This window comes from Pristiophorus japonicus, chromosome 2 (assembly GCF_044704955.1).
Source record: "Pristiophorus japonicus isolate sPriJap1 chromosome 2, sPriJap1.hap1, whole genome shotgun sequence".
NCBI classification, from domain to species: Eukaryota; Metazoa; Chordata; class Chondrichthyes; family Pristiophoridae; genus Pristiophorus; species Pristiophorus japonicus.
The window spans coordinates 174807950-174832624 of NC_091978.1; the positions used below are offsets into that span (position 1 = coordinate 174807950).

Sequence of the window (24675 nt, forward strand, 5' to 3'; positions counted from 1 at the left end):
AGCAGAGCAAAACAAAAACACAGGAACAAAAATAGCGATGTCTCTGTTTCACCATTTAGTAGTGTGCTTCTTGCCACAGGATAGCAGCGGCTTACAAAACTCTGTACCTTGGTTTACCCCCTGTTTCTACCAGGACAGGTCATGTGGGAGAAAATGAGATAAAATCAAGGAGGTAGACAACAGTGAGAAATTTCTGATTACTGAATTAAAAATCTAATTTCCACATTGACTTTTTTTCCTTTTTCCACAGATATCATGTTTGAAATTAAGAAGATCTGCTGTATTGGTGCTGGATACGTTGGTGGTCCAACATGCAGTATCATTGCTCACATGTGCCCTGAGATTCGCGTTACAGTTGTTGACATGAACCAGGCGAGAATAGAGGCCTGGAACTCAAACACCCTTCCAATCTATGAGGTAAAATACTGAAACATTTATGCGATCTATTGCTAACCCTGTTTCATAAAGCTTTTTAGTGCTTGCCATTCTGTTGGTATAAAATTCTAGTTGTTCTTTTTATTATTTTTCAGCCTGGTTTGAAGGAAGTAGTAGAGTCATGCAGAGGGAAGAACCTTTTCTTCTTGACTGATATCGATGCTGCCATACAAGAAGCTGACCTTATATTTATTTCGGTAACTTATTTCCCCAATTTCCTCCCCTACTCTCCTGAATACAGTGCTGCTTGCAGGGGTACAATTGGCCAAGTGGCCATCCTTTATGTGTAAGCACATTCATGAGTGTTAGCAGGCTATGCATCCATGGAAGGCATCACAACTCAACTCTATCCTACTCTCACCCAACATTCACCAACCACCCCATACTTTTTAGCAGGGGTCACTAGATAACGATGAAGAATGGAAGCCCATGCTGATTTTTTTTCTCTCCTCTGCAGATGCCTTGAGCAGTGAGAGGCCAGTGGAGTGTGAAGGATCAGTAGAGTGTGGAGTTTAGCCTCAGCGGTTTAGACGTAGAGGGAGTTCAGTCTTGAGTTACATTTGCCATAAAGTTTTCCTGTTTGATTTCATTAAGCCTTTTAGAACTTTTTAGTTTAGTAAGCGGGAACAGCTGAAGACTATGACGTGTGATCCTTTCATGATGTGGGAGGTCCTGGATGCTGCTTGTCTCCTGGTCGATCATAAGTGGGAGGTGTTTCTGACTACTTGCCCTCAAGTTCAAAGCTTCTGTGCTTGAGGATTTGGGAAGCTGAAGAGCTCCGGGAATGCATATTCCAGGAAGTGGGCACTGTACAACCAGAGCAACTTAGAGAAGAAGGTACACTATCAGTCAGGATAAAGAGAAGATGGGAGGTGGTGCAGGGATCCCCTGATAGTGTTAAATGCTAAATGTTAAATTCCTGTGGCAACTCGGAGGAGAGCAACCATGAGCAATGCCATGGCCCCATGGAGGAAATGATTGCCGAAGGAAAGGAGAGGAAAGTGGAACAGCATCATGTTGGAACCAATGACTTTGGAACTGAATAGAACTGAGATTCTGAAAAGGAATATTCAGGAATTAAGAGATAAAGGGCTAGGTTTTCGGTTGTCGGTGAAAACGGTAATTTTACGCCAAAATTACCATTTTTGCTGCACTACTGTTTTAAGGCCTAAATTTCGGCCTTTACTTCTGTGCCATGGGCGCATCGGTAAAGTTGGCGTTACACGAGGATTCGCAGCGCTAACCACGAGTTTCCGCAAATTTAGTCCGAGCTGCTGCGAGAGAGGCTTTGGGAGGGGGGAGAAACAAAAAAAAGCTAAAAATATTCTCAAAACATTCACAAAACCTTTATCTACCAAATCACTGAAAAAGAATTAAAAAATAAAAACTTTAACTTACCTTTTTTGCAGGTCTTCATACTTACCGCTGCTGGCAGGGCTGCACCGCAGGGTTTGACCTGTCTGTATTCTGGGCATGGCGGAGAGAGCCGAAAGTACGACGGTAACGCAATCCACAGCGTTGCACGTCATTTCTCGTTGGCGCACCTCTCCCTGGCAGTACGTGGAAGCACCGCCGCAAAAAGGTGCCTGAAGATCCCGCCGACTGGGTTTTCGCCGCAGAGAGTCAAATCACAGCGAAAATCTGGTCGCAAAGTTGGCAAAATTCTAGCCCAATGAGCAGGACCTTGAGGGTAGTAATCTCAGGATTACTCCCAGTGTCAGACAGTAGTCAGTATTGAAATAGTAATATAAAGCAGGTAATTGCATAACTGGAGATTTAGTGCAGGAGGGAAGGGTTCCATTTCCTGGGATATTAAGACTAGATCTGGAACAGGAGTGGTCTATACTGGATGGATGGGCTTCACCTGAACAGGACTAGGAGAAATATCCTGACTAGTAGAGTAACCAGTACTGTGGGAGAGGGTTTGAACTAATATGGCAGGAGGGAGGAAGCAGAAAAGAAGGCAAAAGGGGGTAGGAAAGATAAGAGATAAAGAGGGAAGTTACAAAGAACAGATCAGGAGGAGGGATTAAAAAGAGTAAGATGGCCAAACAGACTGGCAGGCTTGTGTTGTATGTATGTAAATGAACAGAGTATTATAAATAAAATTGGTGAGCGAGAGGCCAAAATTGCTGTGGGCAGCACGATATAATAACATTAATGGATATGTGGCTTAGATTAAGGGTGGATTGGCAGCAGAACATTTCTGGTTACCAAATTTCAGGAGAGATAAGTAAGATAAAAGGGAGGAGGTGTGGCAGTGTTAAATTTCAGCTACAGCACTAGAACATGGGGAAGGTATAGGGGATGGTGCAAGTGTCAAATCTATTTGGTTAGAGTTAAGAAATACGAGGGGAAAATGGTTATTCTTTTGGGAGTATATTACAGACCAACGAACAGCAGAAAGGAGACAGCAAGGGACATGTAGACGAATCAGAGAAAATGCAGAACTATTTGAATGTAGCTGGTTTGAATGGACAGGGACATATGTTTTGTTCTACAAAAGCTTTATTTTTTTGTTCGAAGTCTTGCACTTCTCTACAGGGAGAGGGAGGGAAATTCAGAAGTGGGCGGCGGACAAACCCATGTCACTCTTGTGCACCCCCCTAGTAGCAGGTTTGAGAGTAACAAAAATAGAAAATGCTGGAAACACACAGTACATCAGTCAGCATCTGTGGAGCAGACATGTTAACATTTTGGATGTAACATTTCATCAAAACTGGAAAAAGGAGCAATATTTAAATAGGATCAAAACAAAGAGAAGGGTAGGAAAATAAAAAAAAGAAAACAGTGCAGTATCTGGTGGTCTGAAGAGAAGCAGGCTTACACCTGACATCCAACCCACACTGGGTGTCTGCTGCTTCTTTTTCAGACTGCTGGATCTGGCTGTTTTGTCAGCTCTTCCTGTTTCCATTTCAGACCTGCCAATAGGCCTCCCCCGAGCAGGCTCAAGGGGCCGTATGTCCCACTCCTGCTCCTATTTCTTACGTTCTTTCCCACGATCGCCCTCCCCTCCCCCACAACCCTCAATTATTTACATGTTCATTGTCTCTCAAGTCTTAAATGTTTTTAAATGATGCTTCTTCCCATCATATGTTAATATAATCTCTGCCATCCTATCATCTCCTGCTTTTCTTTAAAGATCAATTCACCTATATTTTCCTGTGTGTATGTTTTCCTTTTATTCTCCCTCCTCTTTGTTCTGATTCAATTTAAATGTTATTTTTTAGTTTTCCATTTCTGGTAAAAGGTTACACCCAAAAGATCAACTTGTCTGCTTTCTGCAAAGATACTGCCTGACCTGCCGTCTGTTTCCAGCTGGTTTTTTTTGTTTAAGATTTAAAGTTTGTTTTGTTTTTTTTAAGGTTTTTGAGCAGATTGTTTGGTTACTTTCTTGTTGCAGGAGTAGTACATGTCACTGGGAAGATAACTGGAAAGCAAGTTTCTTTTTGTTGTTGGTGAAAACATGTAAAGGCCAATTTCCCGACGTGCGCTTCTGGTGGGTGAGGCCTCCTGCTGTGAGTGTACAGTCGCTCCTGTACTATAAACCTGTACAGTTATTGTTACTATTGACTATGGCTTCATGGTTTACTTTGATGACGGAAAACTGGGTGCATGAGCACGAAATCTGACGGAATGAGCACTCTGCCAGAGAGGAACAATTGTGTGATTGGTGTTTGGTAAAAGCTTCATACGGGCATATAAGTCACACCCCTGCATATAAAGTGGCAACTTGTACACTAGAGCTTGCAGTAACTTTATTTAATAGATCTTCATTTGTGTACAATACATTAAAATGAAGAAATATTGGTTCTGTACAACTCAACAGTTGGTAGCGTGCATGAGGTTAGGAGCAGATTTCCTGGCCAGCTTTACGGCTAGTGAATAGTATATTCTGCAGTGCGATGGAAAGAAACAAAAAAGTGACACCAAAAAGAAAATCCAAGCAGAGGCTTGGCACGTTACAATTCTACAAGATATTACCATATAAAGGGCCCAAGTTTCCACATGATTTGCGCCTGATTTTTAGGAGCAACTGGTGGAGAACGGACTATCTTAGAAATCGCAATTCTCCACATTTTTTTTTCTGCAGTTCTAGTCAGGTAGAACAGTTCTACTTTGGAACAGAATTTTTTCTTCAAAAGGGGGCGTGTCCGGCCACTGACGCCTGATTTCAAAGTTTCCACAGTGAAAATGTACTCCAAACTAACTTAGAATGGAGCAAGTGAAGATTTTTGTAGAACTGAAAAAACCTGTTCTACACATTAAAAAATCAGGCGCAGGTTACAAATTAGGCGTAGGGAATGAGGGGAGGAGGGGGGGGGAAGGGAAGTCATTAAATTCTACGATAAATCCTTAGTTATACTTATACAAATATTATACAAATAAATCCAACCTGAATAAACATTTATAAGCAAAGAAAAGATTAAATAAACCATGTTCCTACCTGTGTGAAAGTTCTTCAGGCAGGCCTTTAGGAAGCGGTTTGCCGTCTGGACCGAAGGCTGAACGGGCTGGGCCCGAGATTTCGGGCAGGGCCCGTCCCCAGCACCAGAGGTAGGTGGCGTTGGGTCGGGTCGGGGAGAGAGGTTCGGTTCGGGTCGGAGGGGGAGAAAGGGGGAGGGAGAGAGGGAGGGGGAGGGAGGTCAGGTCGGGGAGCGGGAGGTCAGTCGGGGAGGGAGAGGTCAGGTCGGATCCAGTCCGGGGGCGAGAGTAGAGTCGGGTGGGGGCAGGAGCGGCAGACGCAGACGGGTCGAGTCGGGTCCCGTCCGGTCGGGGGGGGTGGGCGGAAGCAGGAGCGGCAGCGACAGGCGGGTCGAGTCCGGTCGGGGGGGGGGGGGCGCAGAAGCAGGAGCGGCAGTGACAGGCGGGTCGGGTCCGGTCCGGTCGGGGGGGGGGGAAAGCAGGAGCGGGAGTCGGCAGGAAGCAGGAGCTGGCCGTGGGAGGAGCCTTATTCATGCAGCCCCAGTGAGGCCATTCGGCCAGGGCTAGGGGCTGCGTGCTTCGGGCCCCTCCCACACAGTTTCGGGCGCCTGGAGCTACTGCACTTGCATGCCCACTGTAGCGCGCGTGCAGAGGTCCCGGCACTATTTTCGGCGCAGGGTCCTAGCTCCGCCCCCTACAGCTCCTGCTGCGCCGCGCCGAGGGCCAGAGGACCTGCAGGGAGGTGGAGAATACGGAGGGTTTTTTTAGGCGCACTTTGTGGCTGGGCGCCCGTTTTTTATCGTGTGGAAACTTGGGCCCAAAATACTGAAGTATAAAATCTTGGTGACAAAAATAAACATCTTATTCAAATCAAAATTGATTGGAAACCATGCACATGTTGACTTTCATAGATTACAGGAAAAATCCTAACCACGAATGCTCTGTTTATTTTGTAATAGGTGAACACCCCCACTAAAATGTATGGAATGGGTAAAGGTCGAGCCGCAGACCTGAAATACATTGAATCCTGCGCTCGGAGAATAGTGGCAGTCTCAAACGGATACAAAATAGTCACAGAGAAGAGCACTGTGCCCGTGCGTGCTGCTGAGAGCATTCGCAGGATATTCCATTCAAACATAAAGCCAGACCTGACTCTACAGGTGAACCCAAGCATTGTTCTATTGGCTAATGCAGCAACTCAATAACTATTATGTTTATTTGTATTAGAAGGAGCTTTATAGTATATTTATCACTAGAATACAGCACAAAATTAATTGTGTACATCAATGGTAGGGGGCAATTTCCTCTCTGCACTAGATATAGCAACATTGCAAATGTTTTTAACGTGCAGATTTACAATTTTACTACAGGTTGCAGAAAGGAAATCCTCACCCCAGGTTTAAAAAAAACATAGTACAGTCCATCCTTGCTCTTGCTTCTGGTTTTCACCAGGTTGACTGAACCTAATCATGGACATATTTATAATGTAGGTGCTATCAAACCCAGAATTCTTGGCTGAAGGAACAGCTGTTAATAATCTGAAGAACCCAGACCGAGTGCTGATTGGTGGAGATGAAACACCAGAAGGTCAGGAGGCGATTCAGGCACTCTGTGCTGTGTATGAGCGCTGGGTACCAAAAGACAAAATCATCACTACTAACACGTGGTCTTCGGAGCTTTCCAAACTGGTACACTCACTTTCAACTTTACCACAATCTGCTGTCAAATTCTGTCTGATAATGCTCCTGTAAGACAAGGCCAAATACAAATTTTCCTATGTTAATGCTGCTATATAACTGCAAATTGTTGTTAAAGGTCATTGGCTTCATTTGCAATTCCATTTTGGTAAAAACTTTGTAACTTGTATTGATGTATAAGTCACACTTCTGCCTACAAAAAGTAGCAACTTATACACTAGAGCTTGCAGTCACTCCATTTAATTAAGTCTTCAATTATATAAAATGCAGAAGTATTTTTGTTTTAGTATCTGTTGATTTATACAATAGCCTCATTGCTGAATATAGTAATGGAATTTATGAGGATGTCTGCACAATGCTTTAACTTTAACTTGCATTGCTGTTTGTAAGATAAGAACATAAGAATAATAAGCAGGAGTAGGCCGTACTGCCCCTCGAGCCTGCTCCACCATTCAATAAGATCGTGGCTGATATTAGACCTCAACTCCATTTTCCTGCCATATTCCTCGATACACCTAGAGTCCAAAAATCTATCTATCTCAGACTTGAATATATTCAGCGACTCAGCCCTTTGGGGTAGAGAATTCCAAAGATTCACAATCCTGAGTGAAGAAATTCCTCCTCAACTCAGTCTTAAATGGCCGACTCCTTATCCTGAAACTAGGTCCCCAAGTTTTAGACTTTCCAGCCAGGGGAAACAGCCTCTCCGCATTTACCCTGTCAATCCCCCTCAGAATCTTGTATGTTTCAATGAGATCATCTCTCATTGTTCTAAACTCCAGAGAATATAGGCCCAATTGACTCAATCGCTCCTCCATTGGACAACCTTCTCATTCCAGGGATCAATTTAGTGAGCCTTCATTATACTGCCTCTAAGGCATGTATGTCCTATCTCAGATAAGGAGACCAAAACTGTGCACAGTACTCCAGGTGTGGTCTCACCAAAGCCCTGTACAATTGTAGTAAGACATCCTTACTCTTGTACTCCAAACCCGTTGCAATAAAGGTCCATATGCCATTTGCCTTTCTAATTGCTTGTTGTACCTGCATACTAACTTTCTGTTTCCTGTACATCTACATCTCTGTCAACATCAACATTTAATAGTTTCTCACCATTTAAAAAATATTCTGTTATTCAATTTTTCCTACAAATGTGAATAACCTCACCTTTCCTCACCTTATACTCCATCTGCCACCTTGTTGCCCGCTCACTGAACCGGTCTACATCCCTTTGCAGGCACTTTGTGATTGGTTGGTCATTGGCAAGTAGTTTTTCTTTTTCAGTTCTTTATCACTAAGTAACCTTTAGCATTGTTGTTGCCAATTTAAGTTTATCTAAGAGTTAAGTCATGGCAGGACAGCTCGGACACGTGTTATGCTTCTCCTGTAATATGTGGGAAGTCAGGAACGCTTCCGGTGTCCCTGACGACTACGTGTGCAGGAAGTGTATCCGCCTTCAGCTCCTGACGGACTGCATTGTGGCACTGGAGCTGCGGGTGGATTTACTCTGGAGCATCCACGATGCTGAGAATGACATGAATAGCACCTTGAGTGAGTTGGTCATACCGCAGGTAAAGGGTACACAGTCAGATAGGGAATGGATGATCAACAGGAAGAGCAGTGCAAGGAAGGTAGTGCAGAGGTCCCCTGCGGTCATCCCCTACAAAACAGATACACTGCTTTGGGTACTGTTGGGGGGATGACTCATCAGGGGAGGGCTGCAGCAGCCAAGTCCATGGCACCATGGGTGGCTCTGCTGCACAGGAGCGCAGGAAAAAGAGTGGGAGAGCGATAGTGATAGGGGATTCAATTGTAAGGGGAATAGATAGACGTTTCTGCGGCCGCAACCGAGACACCAGGATGGTATGTTGCCTCCCTAGTGCAAGGGTCAAGGATGTCTCTGAGCAGGTGCAGGGCATTCTGAAAAGGGAGGGTGAACAGCCAGTTGTCGTGGTGCATATAGGTACCAATGATATAGGTAAAAAACGGGATGAGGTCCAACGGGATGAGGTCCTACAAGATGAATTTAGGGAGCTAGGAGCTAAATTTAAAAAGTAGGACCTCAAAAGTAGTAATCTCAGGATTGCTACCAGTGCCACGTGCTAATCACAGTAGGACTCGCAGGATAGCTCAGATGAATACGTGGCTTGAGGAGAGGTGCAGCAGGGAGGAATTCAAAGTCCTGGGACATTGGAACCGGTTCTGGGGAAGGTGGGACCAGTACAAACCGGACGGTCTGCACCTGGGCAGGACCGGAACCAATGTCCTAGGGGGAGTGTTTGCTGGTGCTGTTGGGGAGGAGTTAAACTAATATGGCAGGGGGATGAAAACCTATGCAGGGAGGCGGGGAAGTAGAATGGGGGCAGAAGCAAAAGATAGAAAGAAGGAAAGTAAAAGTGGCGGGCAGAGAAACCTAAGGCATAAAGCAAAAAGGGCCACATTACAGCAAAATTCTAAAGTGGCAAAGCGTGTTAGAAAGACAAGCCTGAAGGCTCTGTGCCTCAATGCGAGGAGTATTCGGAATAAGGTGGACGAATTAACTGCGCAAATAGCAGTTAATGGGTATGATGTAATTGGCATCACGGAGACATGGCTCCAGGGTGACCAAGGCTGGGAAGTCAACATCCAGGGGTATTTAGGAAGGATAGACGGAAAGGAAAAGGAGGCGGGGTGGCATTGCTGGTTAAAGAGGAAATTAATGCAATAGTAAGAAAGGACATTAGCTTGGATGATGTAGAATCAGTATGGGTGGAGCTACGGAATACCAAGGGGCAGAAAACGCTAGTGGGAGTTGTGTACAGACCACCAAACAGTAATAGTAAGGTTGGGGACAGCATCAAACAAGAAATTAGAGATGTATGCAATAAAAGTACAGCAGTTATCATGGGTGACTTTAATCTATATATTGATTGGGCTAACCAAACTGGTAGCAATGCGGTGGAGGAGGATTTCCTGGAGTGTATTAGGGATGGTTTTCTAGACCAATATGTCGAGGAACCAACTAGGGAGCTGGCCATCCTAGACTGGGTGATGTGTAATGAGAAAGGACTAATTAACAATCTTGTTGTGCGAGGCCCCTTGGGGAAGAGTGACCATAACATGGTAGAATTCTTTATTAAGATGGAGAGTGACACAGTTAATTCAGAAACTAGGGTCCTAAACTTAAGGAAAGGTAACTTGGATAGTTTGAGGCGTGAATTGGCTAGAATAGACTGGCAAATGATACTTAAAGGGTTGACGGTGGATAGGCAATGGCAAACATTTAAAGATCACATGGATGAACTTCAGCAATTGTACATCCCTGTCGGGAGTAAAAATAAAACTGGGAAGGTGGCTCAACTGTGGCTAACAAGGGAAATTAAGCATAGTGTTAAATCCAAGGAAGAGGCATATAAATTGGCCAGAAAAAGCAACAAACCTGAGGACTGGGAGAAATTTAGAATTCAGCAGAGGAGGACTAAGGGTTTAATTAGGAGGGGGAAAATAGAGTACTGGAAGAAGCTTGCCGGGAACATAAAAACTGACTGCAAAAGCTTCTATAGATATGTGAAGAGAAAAAGATTAGTGAAGACAAATGTAGGTCCCTTGCAGTCGGATTCAGGTGAATTTATAATGGGGAACAAAGAAACGGCAGACCAATTGAACAAATCCTTTGGTTCTGTCTTCATGAAGGAAGACACAAATAACCTTCCGGAAGTACTAGGGGACCAAGGGTCTAGTGAGAAGGAGGAACTGAAGGATATCCTTATTAGGTGGGAAATTGTGTTAGGGAAATTGATGGGATTGGAAGGCCGATAAATCCCCGGGGCCTGATAGTCTGCATCCCAGAGTCCTTGAGGAAGTGGCCCTAGAAATAGTGGATGCATTGGTGATCATTTTCCAATAGTCTATCGACTCTGGATCAGTTCCTATGGACTGGAGGGTAGCTAATGTAACACCACTTTTTAAAAAGGGAGGGAGAGAGAAAGCGCGTAATTATAGACCGGTTAGCTTGACATCAGTAGTGGGGAAAATGTTGGAATCAATTATTAAGGATGAAATAGCAGTGCATTTGGAAAGCAGTGACAGGATCGGTCCAAGTCAGCATGGATTTATGAAGGGGAAATCATGCTTGGCAAATCTTCTGTAATTTTTTGAGGATGTAACTAGCAGAGTGGACAAGGGAGAACCAGTGGATGTGGTGTATTTGGACTTTCAAAAGGCTTTTGACAAGGTCCCACACAAGAGATTGGTGTGCAAAATCAAAGCACATGGTATTGGGGGTAATATACTGACGTGGATAGAGAACTGGTTGGCAGACAGGAAGCAGAGAGTCAGGATAAATGGGTCCTTTTCAGAATGGCAGGCAGTGACTAGTGGATGCTGCAGGGCTCCGTACTGGGACCCCAGCTCTTTACAATATACATCAATGATTTGGATGAAGGAATTGAGTGTAATATCTCCAAGTTTGCAGATGATACTAAACTGGGTGGCGGTGTGAGCTGTGAGGAGGACGCTAAGAGGCTGCAGAGTGACTTGGACAGGTTAGGTGAGTGGGCAAATGCATGGCAGATGCAGTATAATGTGGATAAATGTGAGGTTATCCACTTTGGGGGCAAAAACGCAAAGACTGAATATTATCTGAATGGCTGCAGATTAGGAAAAGGGGAGGTGCAATGAGACCTGGGTGTCATGGTTCATCAGTCATTGAAAGTTGGCAAACAGGTACAGCAGATGGTGAAGAAGGCAAATGGTATGTTGGCCTTCATAGCTAGGGGATTTGCGTATAGGAGCAGGGAGGTCTTACTGGACTTGTACAGGGCCTTGGTGAGGCCTCACCTGGAATATTGTGTTCAGTTTTGGTCTCCTAATCTGAGGAAGGACGTTCTTGCTATTGAAGGAGTGCAGCGAAGGTTCACCAGACTTATTCCCAGGATGGTAGGACTGAGATATGAGGAGAGACTGGATCAACTGGGCCTTTATACATTGGAGTTTAGAAGGATGAGGGGATCTCATAGAAACATGTAAGATTCTGGCGGGACGGGACAGGTTAGATGCGGGTAGAATGTTCCCGATGTTGGGGAAGTCCAGAACCAGGGGACACAGTCTTAGGATAAGGGGTAGGCCATTTAGGACTGAGATGAGGAGAAACTTCTTTACTCAGAGAGTTGTTAACCTGTGCAATTCCCTGCCGCAGAGAGTTGTTGATGCCAGTTCATTGGATATATTCAAAAGGGAGTTAGATATGGCCCTTACAGCTAAGGGGATCAAGGGGTATGGAGAAAAAGCAGGAAAGGGGTACTGAGGGAATGATCAGCCATGATCTTATTGAATGGTGGTGCAGGCTCGAAGGGCCAAATGGCCTACTCCTGCACCTATTTTCTACGTTGCTATGTTTCTATGTATCGTGAACAAACTTGGATACATTGCACTTGATCCCTTCGTCCAAGTCATTAATATAGTTTGGAATTGCTGAGGCCCCAGCACTGATCCTTGCGGCACCTCACTGATTACAACCTGCCAATGACCCATTTATCCCTACTCTCTGTTTTCTATCCGTTAACCAATCCTTTAACCATGGTAATATATTACTCCCAACCCCATGAGCCCTTGGGGCTGAAATTGCCCCTACCCTGAAGGCCTGTTAGCGCTGGAAATCGGTGGCCACGCTGCGGAGTGCAATGTCCACCGATTTTTCGTGGAATGGCCACCATTTTGAAAATTCCACTGCTGTTTTATCCCGGGGGTGACCCGCTCCGCTGCTACCGATCCGTCCTAAGTGTGTCATCAGAGTGTGCAGTGCCAATGCTCCCCCCGCCCCGATCGCAAAATTTCGCCCAGAAAATCTTCCTCCAGCCGCTCGGTGCCACTGGTAGCTTTTTCTGCTGGAGCACTGTGCTTGGGAGTACTTGCAAAATGGCGGTGCGGCTGCCATTAAAGGGGAGGACCTACTGCCGCGGCTGCCATTTTTTTTTGTCAGTCGGCTGCCATGTCGGGCCGACAATGATGTCCCCGGGTTCGGCTGGATGGCCAACAGGCGGCCTGGGCACCCCCCCTCTCCTGGGTGCCAGGCCGCTGGCCCGGCCGAAATTCTCCCTGGTGGCCCAGTGGACCTAATGTAAAGAATTGCAGCATCTCTCCCCCTTAAGTGAAGGGGAGAGACGTGGTGACACGGCACCGTGATGACATCATCAGCGCTACACTGATGAGTGACCGTGGCGGACACACCTCCGCCCCTCTAGTGTGCGAACTTCTGCTCACTGACATACATCCGCCCCCATTATGACCGACTTCCAGTCCGCTGAATAACAAAAGCCAAAGAGCGTAATTTTGCTCAAGAGGCCACCGCATCAACTATACTGGTAAAAACAACTGAAACAGGGTAGGTGCACCATGTTTCCAGCGATGGATAATTTCGGCCCCTTATCTTGTGCAGCAACCTTTTATGTGGCACCTATCGAATGCCTTTTGAGTCACATTTGCCTGTAAAATAGCAGCCACACTTGAAAAGTAATTGATTGGTTCTGAAGCACTTTGAGACATCTCAAGGACATGAAGGGCACAATATAGATGCAAGTTATCTTCTTTCTTTCAGTAAGGTCCTTTTTTGGCGATGAAGAGCCTGAACTTACAAAGTTATTCTTCATAGTTCCTCTTTCTAACACTATCAGCCTTGCTGCTCTACTCTGCACCATTTCCAGAGCCTCGACAGCCTCCTTATGCCTCAGCAAACAGAAGTGTAACTGCCTGTCCAGGGCACGGTACAGCCTCTGTATCACCTCTGGCAACTGGGCAGAATGCATATGGACAAAAATGATATTTATCAGTATTATTGATTGTTTTTTCTTTATCATTAGGCCGCCAACGCATTTCTCGCTCAGCGAATCAGCAGTATCAACTCAATCAGTGCTCTGTGTGAGGCGACTGGTGCCGATGTTGAGGAGGTAGCTCGTGCTGTAGGCATGGATCAGAGAATTGGAAGCAAGTTTCTCAAAGCCAGCATTGGTTAGTAATGTGTTTTTTGTGTTCCAGAATTTTTTTACAAAATTTGGTTGGGATTCATAGATGCCTTTAATATGCAAAGCCTTTATTCTATTTCAGGATTTGGAGGCAGCTGTTTCCAGAAAGATGTTCTAAACCTGGTTTATTTATGTGAAGCATTAAACTTACCTGAAGTGGCTCAATACTGGCAGCAGGTAAATTCTTGGGATGTGTTGGAGAAATTCTATGATAAACTTGGTGCACAACAATTACATGTTAAAACATGACAAATTAGTTATTTAGCAAGATACGATAACTGGAATTTTCCCCTTTTAAAAAAAAACGGCGGGCGTGGGGGCAGTTAAAGTGTTAAAAACGGAATTCCTGACCTAAATCCTGCCTCCAACCCGCCCACGTCCGGTTATACCGGAGGCGGGATGGGCAACGAACCCGCTCCCAGGGGGATGTTACCTCAATTTAAATATTGTAATGAGGCTGGAAGCCTCTTTTTTTTTTTCCCCTCCCTTTTGTTTTTAACTGACTGTGGGCGGATTTCACACAATTCTGCAACCCAACAGTTAAACTGAGGCGAAGGTAAGTGGCTTTATATCTACCTCCTGGTTCCAGTGATCCTATCTTACCTATCCGCTGCAATCAGAGACCTCCCGCGAGGTCTCCGATCACATTCCCAGGCCTCCCCACACCCCAACAATGATGCTGAGGCCAGCCACAATCCTCCGGTGGCCGGCCCGATCCTCCGGCCCCCAACCCCAGTCCCCGACCCCCCCTCCCCCCGATCCCTGAGCCATCCCCTCGATCCCTGACTCTGCCCCCACAATCACCCAGGTTTCCCACCCGCCTCGAGACCCTCTGCCGCCAACCCGTCTACCTGGATAATATCCCAGCCGTTATTCTGGCTCCCGATTTCCTTATTCGTGTCAATTGGAGTGAATGGAATAAAAATTTGTTTCCAAATTAATTAAAACTAATGCACAGCAGACAATATCAGCCTCTGTTTCTTGGAATAGGTATGCAGACTCCACTGTACTCAGAATCATTCAGCTGGTGGCTGTATGTGGTGCAATGTGAGGGAGCTGAATTGGTATCAGTGTGTCACTGGTTTCATTTTTCTAAATCTTTTCCTGGATGCTTTGCAACAGTTAAGCGACATTCAACCTGAATTACGAAAATTAAAATTTGAAAGAATGTCTGATATTTTTTTTAATCAGTTGCTTGTATCATTTTGTCATTCAAAGTTTGATTTCTTTTAGGTGATTGACATGAATGATTTTCAGCGGAGGAGATTTGCTTCCCGCATTATTGACTGTCTCTTCAATACTGCGACAGACAAAAAGATAGCTCTTTTAGGGTTTGCTTTCAAAAAGGACACTGGGGACACACGGTAATTTTATTCCTCTGACATGCTTCAACGTTTCTGTGCTGTTATAAAGCCACACGTGCAGTGCTGTAATGTTGAGAACAACTTTATCTTGACATTTTATATTGGAAAATATTTATGGCAGCAGCATGTGTTACGACTACAACAAAAAAGAAAATGCTGGAAATCTCAGCAGGTCAGGCAGCAACTGTGGAGAGAAACAGTTAATGTTTCGGGTCAATGACCCTTCATCAGAACTGGAAAAGTTGGAGATGTAACAAATTCTTAAGGAAGTGCAGGAGCAGGGAAAGGGGGAGGGGAGGAAAGAACAAAAGGGAAGGTCTGTGATAGGGTGGAAGGCAGGAGAGATTAGAGAGACGAAAGGGATGTAGAGCAATAATGAGATGGTAATGGCACAAGTTAGGAAACAAAAGATGAGTCTAGATGGGGTGTGAAGGGCGGAATCATCACCAGCTACCATGGGAAAGAGAGGAAAAAAGGGGGGATTTGTTTTTTTTAAAAAAAGGGAGGAAAGGGAAAAATAAAATGTGGGCAGAGGTTAAGGTCTGAAATTGTTGAACTCGATGTTGAGTCCAGAAGGCTGTAAAGTGCCTAAATGAAAGATGAGGTGCTGTTCCTCGAGCTTGAGGTGAGCTTCGTTGGAACAGTGGAGGAGTCCGAGGACGGAGAGATCAGAGTGGGAATGGAGTGGAGAACTAAAGTGACAGGCGACCGGATGCTCAGGTCACACTTACGGACTGAACGGAGATGTTCCGCAAAGCGGTCACCCAATCTACGCTTGGTCTCCCCAATGTAGAGGAGACCACATCGTGAGCAGCGAATACAGTATGCTAAATTGAAAGAAGTACAAGTAAATCGCTGTTTCACCTGGAAGGAGTGTTTGGAGCCCTGGGCAGTGGGAAAGGAGGAGGTAAAAAGGCAGGTGTTGCATCCCCTGCACTTGCATGAGTAGGTGCTGTGGGAAGGGGAGAGGGTATTGGGGTGACTGCAGAATGGAGCAGGGTATCGCAGAGGGAGTGGTCCCTTTGGAATGCTGAGCGGGGAGGGGAGGGGAAGATGTGATTGGTGGTGGGATCACGCTGGGGGTAGCGGAAATGGCGGAGGATGATCCGTTGAACATGGAGGCTGGTGGGGTAAAAGGTGAGGACAAGGGGAACCATGTCGTGGTCTGGGAGGGAGGGGAAGGAGTGAGAGCAGAGGTACGGGAAATAGAACAGACACGGTCGAGGGTCATATTAACCACGGCGGAGAGGAATCCTCGGTTGAGGAAAAAGGAAGACATGTCAGAGGCACTTGTGTGGAAGGTGGCGTCGTCAGAGGAGATGCGATGGAGGCGGAGAAACTGCGAGAATGGAATGGAGTCCTTACAGGATGTGGAGTGGGAGGAAGTGAAGTCCAGGTAGCTGTGGGAGTCAGTGCTTGTCAGTAGACTATCTCCAGAAATAGAGACAGAAAAGTCGAGGAAGCGTAGGGAAGGGAAGCATTGGAGATGGACCATGTGAAGTTGAGGGAAGGGTGGAAATTGGATGCAAAGTGAATGAGATTTTCTAGTTCACGCCAAGAGCAGGAAACGGCACTGACCCAGACATCAATGTACTGGAAAAAGAGGGAGGGAGGGGACTCGAGTAGGACTGGAACAAAGAATGTTCCACGTATCTCACAAAAAAGCAGGCATAACTAGGACCCATGCTGGTTCCCATAGCAACACCTTTAATTTGGAGGACATGAGTGGAGTCAAAGGAGAAGTTGTTCACTGAGAACAAGTTCAGCCAGGCAGAGGAAGGTAGTGGTGTAGTGGATAGGGACTGGTTGGGCCTCTGCTCTAGGAAGAAGTGGAGCTCCCTCAAGCCATCCTGGTGGAGAATGAAAGTGTAGAGGGATTGGACGTCCATAGTGAAAAGGAGACAGTTGGGCCCAGGAAACTGGAAACTGTTAAAGTGACAGAGGGTGTCGGAGGAGTCGTGGATGTAGGTGGGAAGAGAGTGGACAAGGGGAAAAAAGGGGCAAGAACAGGCAGAAACGATGGGTCTACCGGGGCAGCCCGTTTGTGGATCTTGGGAAGGAGGTAGAAGCGGGCAGTGCGGGGTTGGGGAACTATGAGGTTGGTGGCTGTGGAGGGAAGATCTCCGGAGGCGATGAGGTCAGTGACGGTCTGGGAAATTATGGCTTGATGTTTGGTGGTGGGGTCATGGTCCAGGGGGAGGTAGGAGGGGGTGTCACAGAGTTGGCAATCAGCCTCTTCAAGGTAGAAGTCGGTTCGCCAAATAACAATAGGTTTAATGACAAGGTTGGGGTTGGATCTGAGCGAGCAGAGTGCTGCAAGTTCAGAGGGAGGTCGGTTGGAGTGAGGGGAACAGAGAAATTGAGACGGCCGATGTCCCGTCGGCAGTTCACAACAAAGCGATCTAGCGAGGGTAAGAGGCCAGAGGGCGGGGTCCAGGTAGAGTGAGAATTCTGAAAACGGATCAGCTGTGCGTTTGGGGGGTGGGGGGTGCAAGACTCCTGGCCAAAGAAGTGGGCACGGAGGTGAAGGCGGCAGAAAAAGAGCTCAACATCATGCCGAGCTCGAGATTCATTGAGGTGGGGGATGGAGCTCAGGCCTTTGCTGAGAACTGATCATTTAGGGTCAGAGAGGGGAAGGTCAGAGGGGATAGTGAACGCCCAGCAGGGGGTGAGATTGGAAGAAGAGATGGGATCAGAGGGAAGTGAAGGGGAAAAAGGTTCCGGAGAAGCATTGGTGTCCAAGAGTTGTTGAAGCCTATGATCCTTGACACCTGAAAGATAGGAAAAGTTTCTTGTTAAAGCACCGGATGAGGCGAAGGATGAAATGGAACTGCGGACTGGAACAGCTTAGAGATAGAGGTCGAGAGCATGCATGTGGCAGCGCATAGCGTTGAGTGTAGTTCCAAGGATGTGGTGAGAGCAGTGGTTCGAGGAATGCTGAATATAGCGGAGATATCTGTAATCCTGGGTGGATCCAAAACATGAAGGGTGGAATTTCAGTTGGAATTCATGTGGATTAAGTCAGAGATGGAGACAGTTGACTATATCTTGACAAAGTATTCACCTAGTAGGAATTTTATATCTTTAACTGAAATCAATATGACAAATATTGATAAAAGGAGTGTTCATTTCTGTGCACCTGGTGGAATTAACCATGAAAATAAAATGCCCATGCAGCTGGTGGTTGCTTTTCCAACTGATCATTATTCATTAATTCAGGAGTTGATCTTCTCTGGTTCAGTCCTAACCAAGAGAACCAATATGGTATGTTCATATTGGCTGCTTTGGGCCCAATGCAACTGAGAATCTCTCATCTCAAAACAGGTCCTTTGAATGAGGAATGTTTTACACTGAAAGTTTTTCTCCCAACCCTACCCCAGTGGGTTGACATTCTATTTAATTGTTTTAACTTCACTTAAATTCATTTTAATTCTTCAGAATTTTAAATTGACTTGTAGCTAATGACACTTTCTTTTATTTTAGGGAGTCTTCCAGTATCTACATCAGCAAATACCTACTGGATGAACGTGCAAATGTTCACATCTATGACCCCAAAGTTCCCAAAGAACAGATAATTCAAGATCTGTCACATCCCAGCATTTCCCCGGATGCCTCTGATCAAGGTTTAATATGACAGAGTTTTTTTCTTTTAACTCTTCATAAGACCAGACTGGGACTGCTTTTTTAAACTGAGGTTGTGTTCCCCATACTCTAAGTCCAGTCTTCTATATGCACTGAGAACCAAAGTGGCCTCAGCACTGACCCTTGGAGTATACCACTTGCAATCCTTCTCCACTCTGAGCAACACCCAGCCCTAACTCAATTTCTCGTCAGTCAGTTTTCTATCAAGCTGCTACATTTCCTCTTATGCCATGTGCCTGAATTTTTCTATTAAACCTCTTGTTCAACACCATATCAAACAGTGTCTAAAAATCCATATGTATTGCTGCCCTGAATTTCAGCAGGGATTTTCCATATTCCAACCATAGCTTTGGCAGGAGATCAGCACAACCCCTGGAGAAATGGTGTAAATGGCCTGAAGTTACAGCAAGAGGCAAAACCAACATATCTAGTTCCACCAATGAGAACCAAAAAGGATCATGCAATGGCATAAGTGATGGGAGGAGTGTGGGATTTCATTTAATGCAAATAGAATTTTATTGCACTTAAATTACAGTTAAAAGTTGCTTTCTTTGTAGCACCAGAATTTAAGTCTGTACAGGATGGAAAATATTCAATTATTTTTAACAACTTTGCTAATGAACTTAAAGAGAATTCCCAAATTTGCTATTTAAGTAATGTTGTTGACCAATTTAAAATAGCAGTCAGAATAATTTCTAGCCCTACCCGTCATTTAAAACTTTTATCACATTCTATGCGCAGGATTTTTTTTAATGTTTTCTTGTATCAGTTGTTCATTATTTTCAGTCATTTCAGTTTTACACTGGGTGATATTACCCTGTTCATTGACATTAGCATATAACTAAAATCCTTTAAATTAGCCCTTGTTGAATATTTTAGCGCTTTTAAGAAATGATAAAACTAACAATTCGAGCAATGATTAGAAATTTTTACAATGCAGTAAAATAACTATGTAAATTTAAGTCAGTGGTACAGATACGAGTTACAATAACCGAGGTAAACCTTTTCCTAACATGCAGTGTCTCGCTTGGTCACCATCTGTACTGATGCTTATGAAGCCTGTGACAGAGCTCACGCCATTGTCATCTGTACTGAGTGGGATGAGTTCAAGGTAAGAGGAAACCCTGTGAAAGATGAGCTCCTAATCAGATCCTGCTCACAGCATTCCAGATTATCTTGCACAGAGAACGCGTGTTAAGAAACTCCAGAAATAGAATGCTACAAGGCACCTGGACCAGATCAGACCCACTCTAGAATCATCAAGGAAATGACAGAAGAAATAGGCAATGTTCTGGTTAATGATTTTATGAGCTACATAAATACAAAGGTTTTTTATGGTAGAGGCTAGCAATTGATGATTCAAGTTTTAAAAATACTAACAAGCGTGGATTATGTAGATATACAAAAGAGGACAGTGTGGTCTAGTGGATAAAATGCTGATCTTTCATCTCTATATTCAAATCTAGCCCCGATTGTTTGAATGAGACTCTCATCTGTCTGCTGTAAGGGTCCTATGTGAAATAACTTCCATTCTTAGCACAAAACCGCCCATAATTTGACACTAAATTGTCAACCACTCAGAAGGAAGTCACATGATGGCTGGTGGAGGTAATGGAAAGATAATACACTGATGTAGTAGGGGATGCTATTGGATAAGACTGAGACACATTGATATTCGTAGTGCTTGTTACTGACACTAAAGGGATAATTTTCTCTCTTCACATTACTGCATTGCTTACTGGAAGTGCATATTGAAAATTTTGCTGCTCAGTGAGTAGGTAGGTAACTAGGGGTCGTAAATCTAAGGTTATCACCAAAAGGATGAAGGATGAGGTAAGGATTTTTGTAGAGGGCTGTTAGGCTGTGGGATGCTTTACTAGAAACAGTGGTGGAAGCAGAATCGATTAACATTTGAAAATAATTTTTTTTGAGGATATGGAAAAAGGGCAGGGAAATAGGCAAGGTGGGTTGCTCTTTCAGAGAGCAATGGATCAAATTGCAACCTTTATTCCTGTAAAATTCTTTAATAACTGGATAAGTATCTGTTTAAAAGTTGACCATGTAGTTTGTGTATCATGTCAGTTCCTAATGGATAAAAGCCAGTAGAACCAGACTGTCCTTTATGTTGAATGAGGGAAAGAATTATTTTAAAAAATTAGAAAGCATTTTTAAATAATACTTTCCAGAAGTGATGCAGTTATATAAAACCATTCCTTTGGCCCCCTAGGGCCTGTGTTTCTACAGTAATTCACAACATCATTGAAGAGTAGGACATGGTAGATCTCAATACATTCCTTTCTGAGCTGGGTCATATGGGAGAGGTGGCCCATGAAGCAAGGTTCTATTTCAGAGAGGATAAATGAGAGAGCATCGTTAACCCACTGCACTCTAGTGTGTAGTAGTGGTAAAGACCTGGTACTAGGTCACATAGGCACCACCTCGGCCTGTGAATGCCCGGTGCAAAGGTGAGCAAGGCACCCTGACCAATTGGAACAAAATGACTAAAATGGGAAGCTGGAAATCATTCTTTTAAATGGATGAAAAATTGTGGCCCACAAAGTCCAGATATCCATGGCTTTTGGGAGAGGCTTCCTGCTAGTACCGCAAAGTCAGAAATTACCCTCAATGAGTCTTTATCTGACATTTATGTATCTTCATTTTTCCAGGTGCTGGATTATGAACTCATTTATAAGAAAATGTTAAAACCAGCTTTCATCTTTGATGGTAGGCGTGTGCTAGATGATCTGCATCCAAAACTCCAGAAGCTGGGATTCCAGGTACAAAGGGGTTGACTTTTGTTCAGTAATAGGAAAGCAGTTCTTCTGATATTTGCAGATATCTGTTTGTTAAACCAGCTTGAGAAGGATTTGAATTTCAGGGAAACAGAATTCAGACCATCCTGAATCTTCAGTCTCAGTTAATATCAAATGTTTTTGGATCTTTTTGTTTCCAGGTTGAGACCATTGGCAAGAAGATAACTGGGCAGAGGCTTCCTTTCACACCCACAGCTGAAGTTCCTAAATTCAGACTACAGGAACCTCCACTGAAGAAAGTCAAGGTGTAAATATTCAGACAAATATTAGCCATTTTTTTTAACGTGAAATTTCACCCATAGAATAAATGTTGTGTTTATATTTTAAAGGGGCTTTTAAATGATCAAAAAGATGATCGATATATTTTCTGTGTTAATGAAACAATTATGTTACCCAGTAGTTTTTCACTGATTATATTTTCTTTCCTCTAACATTTAGCCCACTACCCTGCAGGTACTAATTTGCACTGGGGTATGGTGCAGGTACTGGCTGCCCTGTGACCCTTCTTCATGTTCATGTCTAGGCAGAAAGTATCAACAAGTTAGTTGATCCTGGAGACCAATTTTATCCTTACTCAACCACTATGTATGTGCACTTTTCAGCAGGGCCCCTTGAATTTTTCCCCATCCTTAGCGGCCCTATTGCTACCTTGGCTGAAATCAAATGATTGAGCACAGACCAGGGATCTCACTGGAGAACTTCCTGGCTCATATGACTCAGCTCCACATATCTGCATGATATTTAATGTGCAGTTAATTTTGTTGGCAAATATTTTAACCATATTACATTTTGAGTTTAATATGTATGTAAAGTTTTCACCTTGCTAATAAAATATAAAAATAATGTAATATTTTAGCACTTTCAGAATTCGAGTTGAAAATTGGAGAAAAGCTACTGGTGAAATTTCCAAAGGCTAAACTAGTATTATACATGTATTGACTTTAAGTATTACCAAAAATGTTACTGAAGTGGGCTGATACAGAGATGGAGCCAAAAGGATTATTTAGTTTGAGATAAATCTTCTCACCCTTCTGAGCAATTGTTGTTCCTTTCTATTGCCTCTGCTGAGTTTTTGCTCAAACACATCAAAAATTCAATACATTTAGAGAGAAAAGTCTAGGGATTGGTCTGACAATCAAGCATACACATACCGAGGCTACCTGTTGACTTATGCAACCGCACCCCCCCCCACCCCCCCCCCCCCCCAGTACATCACTTTGTAAAAGGAAATTTAAAGAAAAAGTATATCTATATAAAATTCTTGCATTCAACATACTTCAGCTGGCACATTTCAAAGCGTGAAAAAAGGAAAAAGCCAGTGATTTGCTAATAACCTGGCTTCTCCACAAGAACAGAAACAGTGGATTTACAAAAGACTTTCCTAAACAATTGGCTTCAGGATCTATCTATTAAGGCTACCTCCCCACAGGGAAGGCCTGATAAATGGCCTAAAAAGACAGGCTGTGCTAAACACAGATCCACGACCTAAACATCACAGCCATGTTTCAGGCACCAGAACAGCTATGAGCAGAGCCATGGAAAATTAACTGGTCGAAAAATAAACTTGGGACAGCTGGTTTAAAAAAAATCAACTGTTTACTGCCATTTTACTGAGATTTCACCATAACTTTATGGATGAATCTCCAACATTGCAGTCTACTATTTATTGACATCAGTAGCTGGTGGTAGAGAATATTCCTCATATACAACGGGCTTTTAGCCATCAGTTGCATTTAGTATTTCAGCCATCATAAAGCTAGACACGGCCTCGTAGTTGACCACACTGTTGTTTCAAATGTTGGCACTTGGGTTGAAATCCAGCCCACACCATTGGAATGAACATCTCTCTGTTGGCAGTAAAGATCATAGAGATGATCTTACACAATCACACCTTCAGTTAGAAACCTTGTTCACTGGGAGCACATTTAGGGGAATTATGGAATAATTTTAAATGGATGGAAAAATCAGGGAAGCATACCAAGATTTCCCAATATGTGTTCCTGGCAGCTGAGGCCACTTGCCACAAGTGCGATTTGTAAAATTTGCTTATGCATGAAATATTTTGGGAAGCCAATTCAGTTATCGGTGATGTGTGTCCAGAGCACAAAACTAGCCATGATTGGGCACAAATTGGCAAATTCATTCAGAAGATCTAAGGATACTGAGACTATTTAAAACCGTATTATTGTAACTCTAAAATAATCATTGAGACATGGCTTTCATCTCCTCACAACAGCAGGGTTTAAATGCAATGGAATTAGTTGTAATCTTGAATCTTGTTAAAACAGTTCAACAAATGTTTCCATATCCAATTATTGAACTGTTTGTAGCACTGGATAATCCTCGCTAACATTGACAAATATTCTTTCATCAACTGTAATTTGAAGAAGAACCAAAGCTTAGCGGAAACCTTTGTGTCAAGGTCATTGTAATAATTAAAGAATATGACTTGTGTTTTGTTCATTTTTCTAAATGATAAATGGTTGACATTTTTCCATTTGGTACTGACACCAATACATTATTCTAAAAATGTATTCGAAATATTATTGAAACACCTGTGAACTCGGCGTGGAAGCAAGTCATCCTCATTTCGAGGGACTGCCTATGGTGATGATTCTAAAAATATTCTTGCTGTTGTAAAAGTCTTTGGGGTCAAAATTCGGATTGTTACACCATCCGTTAGCGCCGGAGACGGGCGGCTAAGGACTTACCGTCACTGCGGAGCGGGTTCTTAGCCTCCTAAAAAAATCTAGTTGGGCGGTGGGGACGATGCCATCATCACCATCATCATCATCATCATCATCATAGGCAGTCCCTCGGAATCGAGGAAGACTTGCTTTCACTCTTAAAATGAGTTCTTAGGTGGCTGAACAGTCCAATACGAAAACCACAGTCTCTGTCACAGGTGAGACAGATAGCCGTTGAGGGAAGAGTTGGGTGGGACTGGTTTGCCGCATGATCATTTGGAAAGCAGTGACAGGATCGGTCCAAGTCAGCATGGACTTATGAAAGGGAAATCATGCTTGACAAATCTTCTGGAATTTTTTGAGAATGTAACTAGTAGAGTGGACAAGGGAGAACCAGTGGATGTGGTTTATTTGAACTTTCAAAAGGCTTTTGACAAGGTCCCACACAAGAGATTGGTGTGCAAAATTAAAGCACATGGTATTGGGGGTAATGTACTGACGTGGATAGAGAACTGGTTGGCAGAAAGGAAGCAGAGAGTCGGGATAAATGGGTCCTTTTCAGAATGGCAGGCAGTGACTAGTGGGGTGCCGCAAGGCTCAGTGCTGAGACCCCA

General features: G+C 44.1%; 1 protein-coding gene across 4 annotated transcripts in view; it reads left to right on the forward strand.

The window, feature by feature from the left end:
• ugdh (UDP-glucose 6-dehydrogenase) overlaps nucleotides 1–23790 on the forward strand; it is a 50434-nt gene extending 26644 nt beyond the window's left edge. For 2 of the 4 annotated variants that reach the window (XM_070863287.1, XM_070863294.1), the window contains exons 2-12: nucleotides 251–417; nucleotides 531–632; nucleotides 5820–6020; nucleotides 6351–6548; nucleotides 13394–13541; nucleotides 13638–13732; nucleotides 14789–14919; nucleotides 18403–18542; nucleotides 19581–19672; nucleotides 21228–21338; nucleotides 21515–23790. In XM_070863287.1, coding sequence (XP_070719388.1) covers nucleotides 256–417; nucleotides 531–632; nucleotides 5820–6020; nucleotides 6351–6548; nucleotides 13394–13541; nucleotides 13638–13732; nucleotides 14789–14919; nucleotides 18403–18542; nucleotides 19581–19672; nucleotides 21228–21338; nucleotides 21515–21625 — 1491 coding nt within the window. In that variant the 5' untranslated portion in view covers nucleotides 251–255 and the 3' untranslated portion in view covers nucleotides 21626–23790. The remainder of the gene's footprint in view (nucleotides 1–250; nucleotides 418–530; nucleotides 633–5819; nucleotides 6021–6350; nucleotides 6549–13393; nucleotides 13542–13637; nucleotides 13733–14788; nucleotides 14920–18402; nucleotides 18543–19580; nucleotides 19673–21227; nucleotides 21339–21514) is intronic. The other 2 variants (XM_070863301.1, XM_070863309.1) reach the window with 2 other exon arrangements.
• Nucleotides 23791–24675: the final 885 nt, after the last annotated feature.